At 33.8% G+C, this 9,924-nt stretch overlaps 1 protein-coding gene across 1 annotated transcript; it reads left to right on the top strand.

Annotated features, from left to right (window-relative positions):
• The first annotated feature begins 1,871 nt into the window (after positions 1 to 1,871).
• LOC149543635 (uncharacterized) lies at positions 1,872 to 7,468 on the top strand. The gene is made up of 3 exons (XM_089795821.1): positions 1,872 to 1,932; positions 4,866 to 5,291; positions 7,398 to 7,468. The coding sequence occupies exons 1-3, from the start codon at positions 1,872 to 1,874 to the stop codon at positions 7,466 to 7,468; spliced, it is 558 nt and encodes a 185-aa protein (XP_089651947.1).
• The last annotated feature ends 2,456 nt before the right edge of the window (positions 7,469 to 9,924 follow it).

Below are 9,924 nucleotides of genomic sequence, written 5' to 3'. Positions count from 1 at the left end.
TTTAATGTCAATATGGAACTATAGGTTGTAGTTAATTTCAGTAAGAACAGTCGGCAGTAAACTTGTTAAAAGCATTAGTTCGATCTTTGTTAAAGATTTTCAAAGGAAGTTGTATTCTGTTCATTTTTTATCACTGACAGGAATGATATTTTGACATAACGTATAAATTGTAATTTTGAAAACAAACATACATATATAATTAGGGTACTGACATATTGTTAAATAGTTGTGTAAAATGCTGAAAGATTTACATGAAAATTTTTGTGAAACAAAATAATTTGCATTAGGATGATATATATATATATATACAGATGTTAAGTCGACATCATTGTCTTTGATCTCTGTAGAAATATTGAATAAACCTTGAAGATAGGTAATCTTTCAAGAATGCGTAAATGGATAAGAATTATTTCATTAGCTTTAATACGTTTTCGTTGAAATTAAATGCTTTAAAATAGAAGTCTTTTATTTCGAAAGATGTATTCTATTACATATTTGATTACAGAACTGTTAGAATTCATTTTTGAACAGGAAAGTTGTTTTTCAAATAAAAAGGTGAATTTATGATATGTGATTAATGAAATTTCATTATTATCATAAATTACTTTAATATCTTAGTCATTATGAAGGATAAGTTAGTTTGTTATATCAGCAGTATTCAATTGTATAGTATTAAGGTTCGATAAATGTCATTAAATGGTTAAGTCAATTTAATTATATTTATGGGATCGTCGTATTATAGTTTTGGTTTCTATTGTTGTAATAACCTAAGTTTACTTTCAAAATTGGTAGAAGAGGATGTGTTTCAATTTGATAAGGAATGTAGTATTACAGGTTATATTGAATAGTTATTCATTACATGTGCATTCTTAGTAAATCTGTTTGAAGTGTGTTTAAGAATAGCTGTGATGAACGTATATCTAGGTGGCTGAATTTGGTTTATCCTATTCAGTTAATTAATTTAGTGATAACTTTAAATAAATTGGGTGGGTTAATTTCACATAAAAGATAATTGGCCTTACTTACGACTTAAACATATATGGTTAAGTATGGAGAAAAGGCACGTCTCTATTCAGTCAATGACAAGTAAAATAGAGAATACTGTTATATGATGACTAAGAGCATACCATATTTGGATGCAAAAATTTAGTGCCATAACGATGACACCTCAGAATATATATGTTTCATTTATGAGTTATTCTTAGTGTGGGTTTAACTCAGCAATGCAAAGTAATTGTTTACTTCTTGCATATTATTACCAGATTTGCACTATGTTAGATGGATTAGAAATCTAACTTTGGATATCTATATGTTGGTACTAACATGTATGCAGATGGATTTCACTTTTAAACTCAGTATGTACTGAGCCCCTGTTTGTGTTATGTTGCTTTCTGTGTGGTTTTCAGGTGCTTCGAGTTTCAAGTAGCTAAGGATGTTTATCGAAGTTACTTTTTGAATCAATATTTATAATTCCTATATTGGATATAGGTGTCAAAAAATGAAATTGTATTTCATTATAGTTCTAAACTCTTTATGTATTCTTATTGTAATGAAAATGTATTTGGATGATATTCTCTTTCATTGGGAACTTTTCTGTATAAGAGTGATTCAGTCCTTGTATTGGAATTTGTGTAGAGATGATTTTTTTTAAAAAAAATTATTGCATTTATGGAATTGTATTTTGTTTTAGATTCTTTTGGTTATGTCTTGTGTGGCATTACATTTTGTATCAGAGCCAGGTTCAGTATAACTAGGACTTTTGGGTTATAGGGTTTAACCCGTCATCGATGCGTTATTAATAGATTTTTGTTTTTAGGTTGCTATCATGCCTCCCATCACTAGAGGAATTCAAGGATGTTGTATCCCTGAGGATGACCTTGCTGGCAGAGGCAGAGGCAGAGGAAGAGGCAGGGGCTGTGGTAGAGGTCCTAGGTACCAGAATGATGCTAGAAATGATCAGTTTGATTAGAATGCTGGGGTTGGTAACAACTAGAATAATCAGGTAGACCAGGCTTTGGTACTTTAGAGAATCTTGGAATGTCATGATAATATTGAGGCTAATAACCAGATTCCTAGTGCAGGAGTGAATGATAGGAGACCTCTTGTGTAGGGCATTAATCTTCCTATAGAAGAAAATCTAGTGGCAAGAGCTCAACTCAAGGACCTATCCAAGATGAAAGGACCATTGTTCTATGGTAAAAAATAGGGTACAGCGGCAAAAGCTTGGCTGCTGAATATTGAGCAATGTTTTTTCTTACACCATTACTTGAGTAACGTGAAGGTTAGATGGATAGTTATGCATTTGAGAGGATTTGGTTCCTTGTGGTGGGAACAGGAGTTGGAAAAGCTTGGCATTGATATCTCCCTGGTCACATGGGAACTTTTTGTTGAGCACTTCAAGGAGAGATTCATGTCTGAATATTGGCATCAGGCCCGTGCTGAGGAGTTCTTTCAGATCATGCAGATTGGCTCTACAGTGGAAGCTTACGAACAAAGGTTCTTCGAACTTTAGAAGTTTTTTGGATGGGTTGAAAATGATAAGGCCATGATACAACATTTCATCAGAGGGCTTATGCCCAAAATTGGGGAGGAAGTGAGAACTTTCTGACCTTTGACTATGTAAGAAGCCTCAGAGTGAGCAAAGTTAATTGAGATAAAGTCTGGTTATCATGGGGCTGCTTACAAAACCAGCATGAATTCACCTACTTCGGATGTCAGTAAGAATTAGAAGCCTCCACAGAGTAGTTCGAAAACTAGATTTTTAGGTGGAAAATTCAAGAAGAGGAAGTTTGATAAGAACTCCAAAGGTTCAGCATGGCCTAAGAAATTTCAATCACCTCAGAGTGTGTAGAGTAAAAAGCCATCTCCTAAACCTTATGGTCAGAATATGGGATTCAAGAAATCTGTTGAGTGCTTTCATTGCAGATAGTTAGGGCACTATCAGTCTCAGTGTCCTAATTGGGATAAGCTGAAGGTTGGACCTAAGCCAGCTAGGTCTAAAGTGACAGTTGGTGATTCTTCCAAGAACCATCATATCTTTGCAACTTTGGATCAGAAGCAGGCCGAACACTAGAACTCGGTTATAGAAGCTCCAGGTAATACTCAAGGTACGGAAGTTTCTATCTTATTCGACTCAGGAGCTATAGACTCATTCATTTCTTCTACTTTAGTTGCACATTGTGATATACCTGTGGTTAAGGAAAGGAATAGATGGAAAGTGGAGTTAGCATCAGGTTCTAAGGTAAATGTTGATATTATTGCTCATGACTGTAAGATTTGTATGAAATCTTTCTCAACTTCACTAAACTTTAGGGTTATACCTTTAGGATTATATGACATAGTTTTGGGTATGGATTGATTAGAACACCATAAAGCTATTTTGGATTGCAAAGATAAGTCAATCTATTGCATTGATGATTCTAGATCAGCCAAAGTTATCACAGGAATCAAGAGACCTATCTCTTTGCGGACAATTTTTGCCAAGCAATTGGCAAGGTGTGCTCAAAAAAACTGCAATTTGTTTGCCATTTCAGTAAATAACTTAGAAGATTCAGTAGTTAAGAGTTCTTCTCTCGATCATCCTATTTTGCAAAACTTTTTAGATGTTTTTGTTAAGGAGATTCCTGGGATACCTTCGAAGAGAGAAATTGATTTTCAGATTGATTTAGTGCCAGGAACGGAACCAATTTCCAAGACTCCTTATAGAATGACAGCTCAAGAGCTGGTTGAACTTAAGTTTCAGTTGGAAGAGCTTTTGGAAAAAGGTTTGATTTGTCCTAGTGTTTCACCTTGGGGTGCTCCGGTGATCTTTGTCAAGAAGAAAGATGGTTCTTTAAGACTTTGTATCAATTATAGACAGTTGAACAAAGTCACTATTAAGAATAGGTATCCTTTGCTTCAAATTGATGACTTGGTTGACCAAGTCAAGGGCATCTCAATCTTTTCTAAGATTGATCTAAAATCTGGATATCATCAGCTGAGAATCCAGGAAGCTAATATCCATAAGACAGCTTTTCGCACCATGTATGGACACTTTGAGTTCACAGTGGTACCTTTTGGGTTAACTAATGCACCTTTTGTGTTCATGAGTCTAATGAATGGTGTGTTCAGAATTTACCTTCACAAGCTTGTGGTGGTTTTTTTGGACAACATTTTGGTTTACTCCAACACTATTGAGGAGCACAAGCAGCATTTAGAGCAGGTTTTGGAATGCCTTCGTAGGAATAGATTGTATGCCAATCTTGAAAAGTGAAAATTATTCAAATCAAAGATTTGTTACTTAGGACATATTATTTTTGGTGATGGAATTTCGGTGGATCCATTCAAAATTTGGGCTATTGTAGATTGGCCAACACCTACGAATGTATCCGAGGAGCAAGCTTGCTATTATTGTAGATTTGTATTAAATTTCTCCAGAATAGTGCATCCTATCACATCTCTTCAGAGAAAAGGGAAGAAATTTGTGTGGACAGTTGAGTGTGAGGTAGCATTTCAGAAACTAAAGGAATGTTTGACCAGCGCACTAGTTCTAGCAGTCCCTGATTCAGCTAAGGAGTTCGTGGTTTGCACTGATGCATCATTGGATGGCATAGGGGCAGTTTTAATGCAAGAGGGATGTTTTATAGCTTATGAGTCCTAAAAACTTAAGAGTCATGAGGCAAATTACCCTACTCATGATCTCGAACTTGGTGCGATTATGCATTCTTTGACCAAGTGGCGGCATTTTCTTCTGGGTCAACGTTTTGAGTTACATTCGGATCATCGAAGTCTTCAGTATCTTTTCATGCAACCAGACCTCAACACTAGGTAGCGAAGATGGATGGAATTCCTGTGTGAATATGACTTTGAGATTAAATATGTGCAAGGGAAGGAGAATGTGGTTGGTGATGCTCTTAGCCGAAGGCGACATGAACTATCTTCTTTGATTCTTTCTGTGGATCTTAAGGATAGGATCTTACAGAACCTTTCCGTAGATCATTGGTATCAGGATGTTAAGGCTATTATGGATAGTGGCAACATCTTGGAAGGACATTTTGAGGGGTATTCTATGAATCCTAAAGGTTTGCTACTATATAGAGGGAATGTGTATGTTCCTGAGCTAGGGGATTTGAGAAATTTAATTAAGGTTGAAGCACACAAGGCACCATATTCAGCTCACCCAGGTGTCAAGAAAATGCATGCTAACCTTAAGCAACATCATTATTGGCCTGGAATGAAAAGAGACATAGCAGACTTCATGGCTAGATGCTTGGAATGTCAGCGTGTTAAGGCTGAACATTTGCACCCTGGAGGTTTATTGCAGCCACATAATATTCCAGAATGGAAATGGGACACCATTTCGATAGATTTTATTACTGGATTGCCTATGACAGCTCGAAGGAATGATGTTATCATGGTGGTTGTGGACTGTTTATCTAAGGTTTCTCATTTTATTCTAGTTAGATCATCCTATAATGCAGCAACGGTTGCCAAAGTATATATGGAACAAATAGTTAAGTTACATGAAATTCCTCAAAAGATTATGTTTGATAGGGATCCAGTGTTTACTTCATCTCTTTGAAAATCCATGCAGCGAGAGTTAGGTACTCATCTGAATTTCAGTTCAGCCTATCACCTTGAGATGGATGGACAAACTGAACGTGTCAACCAAATTTTGAAACACATGCTTAGGATGTATGTAATGGATAGACAGAATAAATGGAGGAGTATCTACACTTGGTTGAGTTCGCTTATAACAATGGATATCACAGTTCCATAAGTATGGCAACATTTCAAGCATTGTATGGAAGACATGTAGGACTCCTCTTAGCTGGGACAATTTGGAGGATAGGACTCTTCTAGGACCTGATATGTTGTTAGATTTGGAGTAGCAGGTTAAGAGGATCAGAGAGCACCTTATTATTGCTCAGGATAGGCAGAAGAAATATGCTGATAAGCATAGAATCGACCGTCAATTCTTGGTTGGTGATAAAGTGTTTCTCTAGATTAGGCCGCGTAAGAGTTCGATTCATTATGGAAAGGGGTCCAAGTTAGCACCATGATTTGTTGGTCCATTTGAAATTCTGGAATGGATTGGACCTATTGCCTACAAACTTGCTTTGCCATCGAATCTTTCATGCAAAGCAAAACTATGAGTTTAAGAGGAAGAGAAATAAGGCAAGTAAAAGTCTTATGGGACCCCAATGATGAAGCATCTACTACCTGGGAGGATATTGAAATGATGAGAGCTGCTCATCCACATTTATTTGCTGACTTCTAGGAGAAAGTTGAACCTTAGTGGGGGAGGGTGTCATGCCTGACCCTACTTCTTCCTGTTTCTCTTTATTCACTTCAGATGTTGTTTTGACACAAGTTTTGTGGCTAGGAGATTTTACATTTTGTACACTATTTTGTTATATCAGATAGGTTAGTTTTGGTTTTATGAGATACATATATTTTGGATATTGCTTTTGCATTGCAATTGGAATGCTCTTGGGTTTATAGCTGATCTGTTTTAGTTGTAGTGTTGACTTTGAAATACATCATTTGATCTTTGAACTGAATTAGGTTTTGATTAGAATTAATGTTTTCATGGAATTCTTGTTACAAGATTGTAATTGTAGGATTTCTAGTTATAGCTATGCTTGTGAAAATCAGAATTGGTATCTTCAAGTTGATCTGGTATAACTTATGTATTGGTACATTTGACTTTTATATTCTTCTGCAAGTATATTAGATTGTGAGCATAATGTTAAAAGGATGTTTGTAAAACTCTTTTGTGTTTTTATGTAACTGTGTATATGTTTATATAGATGTTAATCTTTATCTTACTGATGGAAAGAAAACATATCTGGTACATGTATGACAAATGCATTCTGGTATTATTAGGAATTTCTCAGGTATATTGCTATCTTTATTATTTTTGAGAAATTCATTCCATTCCTTTAAGTGCTTGACATGTGAATATATTTATATAAAGGGATAATTTGACAAGTCACACACAAAATTCATATAAATATAGGTATGAGATATTCGCACATATATTCACATAAATTCTTGTGTGGAGTAATGGTTTTGGGAGCTTGCAATGTTTAAATACTATGGCTATAACCATTGGGGGTGATTTTTTTATGCACTTATTATTTATATTTGAATAAAACCATTTACCATAAAACACTAGAGGGTTTCGCATGATTTGAATAGGTAAAAAAAAAAATGTTTATTGTTTTTTTGAGGCCAAAATGGCGGAGGCTATTAGGAAAGCTGTATGCACAACTCTTTGGGAGTTGCAGATTTATTAAATGATCTTTTATGGAGGCTTTACTATCCTTGAAGGAATGTCGGCCTTTGCTATTTGAAAGAGGATTTTGATGGAAATGACCTGAATTTGGGCCTTTTTCCTCTATTTTGAGTAACAGCTGTGTGTGTTGTTGCCGGGTTTCCAGCAAGATATGGGGTTTCTGTTGGAAGGATTTTCTTGCTTATGTAATTGAGCAAAAGGGAACTCAATGGAAGTTTTCTTGCGGTTGAAAATTTTGTTTCAATTGTCTTACATTGTGGAGATTTTTTTCTGATTGGGGCTTCGGAGTCAAGCAAAATTTTGGAGCTCTGAGTTGAACGTTTTTATTCATCTGCTGAGTTTTGAGGTAGGGGGGTAGTTCCTAACCTTTACCCTTTTACTAGTATGGGTGTTAATTTTGTTTTAAGGAAATTGGGAAGTTCAATTTTAAGTTACACTTGTCAATACCCAAGTGTGGGTATATGTAGGGTTGGACAATTGGAGTCGAGCTCTGCACGTATCCATATTTGGATATCGAGCAATATGAGTTTTCAAACATTGTGTTGTTGGGATTTTGTGTTTATGTTATCCATGAATGAATACAATGTTCACCGTATGTATTTAGGATGTCAAAATCTTAGTGCATAGCAGTTATAATCCATTCGTAGACAGTGAGGTTTTGTTTCTGAAGTTTTGTTAGTAGGAATTGAAGGCAACAACATTTTGTCAAACATTTGCCTTGTGTTGCAAATGAAATTTGATTTGGAAATTCTATTATTAAATTAAGGCTCGATGATATTGTATACAGTTGGTTTTAATGTCAATATGGAACTTAGGTTGTATTAATTTCAGTAAGAATAGTCGACAGTAAACATGTTAAAAGCATTAGTTGATCTTTGTTAAAGATTTTCAAAGGAAGTTGTATTCTGTTCATTTTTTATCACTGACAGGAATGATATTTTGACATAACATATAAATTGTAATTTTGAAAATAAACATACATATATAATCAGGGTATTGACATATTGTTAAATAGTTGTGTAAAGTGTAGAAAGATTTACATGAAAACTTTTTGTGAAACAAAATAATTTTCATTAGGATGATATATATATACAGATGTTAAGTCGACATCATTGTCTTTGATCTTTGTATAAATATTGAATAAACCTTGAAGATAGGTAATCTGTCAAGAATGCATAAATGGATAAGAATTATTTCATTAGCCTTAATACATTTTCATTGAAATTAAATGCTTTAAAATAGAAGTCTTTTATTTTGAAAGATGTATTCTGTTACATATTTGATTATAGAACTGCTAGAATTCATTGTTGAACAGAAAAGTTGTTTTTCAAATAAAAAGGTGAATTTATGATGTGTGATTATTGAAATTTCATTATTATCATAAATTACTTTAATATCTTAGTCATTATGAAGGATAAGTTAGTTTGTTATATCAGCCGTATTTAATTATATAGTATTAAGGTTTGATAAATTTCATTAAATGGTTAAGTCAGTTTAATTATATTTATGGGATTGTCATATTATAGTTTTGGTTTCTATTGTTGTAATGACCTAAGTTTACTTTCGGAATTGGCAGAAGAGAATGTGTTTCAATTTGATAAAGAATGTAGTATTACAGGTTATATTAAATAGTTATTCATTACATGTACATTCTTAGTAAATATGTTTGAAGTGTGTCTAAGAATAGCTGTGATGAACATATATCAAGGTGGGTGAATTTGGTTTATCCTATTCAGTTAATTAATTTAGTGATAAATTTAAAATAAATTGGGTGGGTTAATTTCACATTAAAGATAATTGGCCTTACCTATGACTTAAACCTATATGGTTAAGTACGGAGAAAAGGCATGTCTCTATTCAGTCAATGACAAGTAAAATAGAGAATACCATTATATGATGACTAAGAGCATACCATATTTTGATGCAAAAACTTAGTGCCATAACAATGACACCTCAGAGTATATATGTTTCATTTATGAGTTATTCTTAGTGCAGGTTTAATTTAGCAATGCAAAGTAATTGTTTATTTCTTGCATATTATTACCAAATTTGCACTATGTTAGATGGATTAGAAATCTATTTTTGGATATCTATATGTTTGTACTAACATGTATGCAGATGGATTTCACTTTTAAACTCAGTATGTACTGAGCCCCTATTTGTGTTATGTTGCTTTCTGTGTGGTTTTTAGGTGCTTCGAGTTTCAAGTAGCTAAGGATGTTTATCGAAGTTACTTTTTGAATCAATATTTAGGATTCCTATATTGGACATAGGTGTCAAGAAATGAAATTGTATTTCATTATAGTTCTGAACTCTTTATGTATTCTTATTGTAATGAAAATGTATTTGGACGATATTCTTTTTCATTGGTAACTTTTCTATATAAGAGTGATTCAGTCCTTATATTGGAATTTGTGTTGAGATGATTTTAAAAAAAAAATTTATTGCGTTTATGGAATTGTATTTTGTTTTATATTTTTTTGGTTATGTCTTGTGTGGCATTACACATATAGTACTTATAAGATAAAGAAAGATGTCCTTCCTTTATACAAAATCCATAAAATAATTTCTTGAGTTAGTTGTTACACCTTCTCAATTAATTATTATCGGAGCACATTAAGAACATGTTATACTTAACAATAACA

The sequence above is a fragment of the Cupressus sempervirens genome, chromosome 8, assembly GCF_028749045.1.
Source record: "Cupressus sempervirens isolate cs-2001-9-10 chromosome 8, ASM2874904v1, whole genome shotgun sequence".
Taxonomy (NCBI): domain Eukaryota; kingdom Viridiplantae; phylum Streptophyta; class Pinopsida; order Cupressales; family Cupressaceae; genus Cupressus; species Cupressus sempervirens.
This window is presented reverse-complemented; position numbering and strand designations above follow the sequence as displayed.

Bases quoted from the DNA above. Each gene is read 5' to 3' on its own strand.
- LOC149543635 (XM_089795821.1), top strand. From the start codon at position 1,872: ATGACCTTGCTGGCAGAGGCAGAGGCAGAGGAAGAGGCAGGGGCTGTG. The intron at 1,933-4,865 runs GTACCAGAATGA...AATATGTGCAAG, and splicing joins GGCTGTGGTAGAGGTCCTAG to GGAAGGAGAATGTGGTTGGT. The intron at 5,292-7,397 runs GTTTATTGCAGC...TTTGAGTAACAG, and splicing joins TGAACATTTGCACCCTGGAG to CTGTGTGTGTTGTTGCCGGG.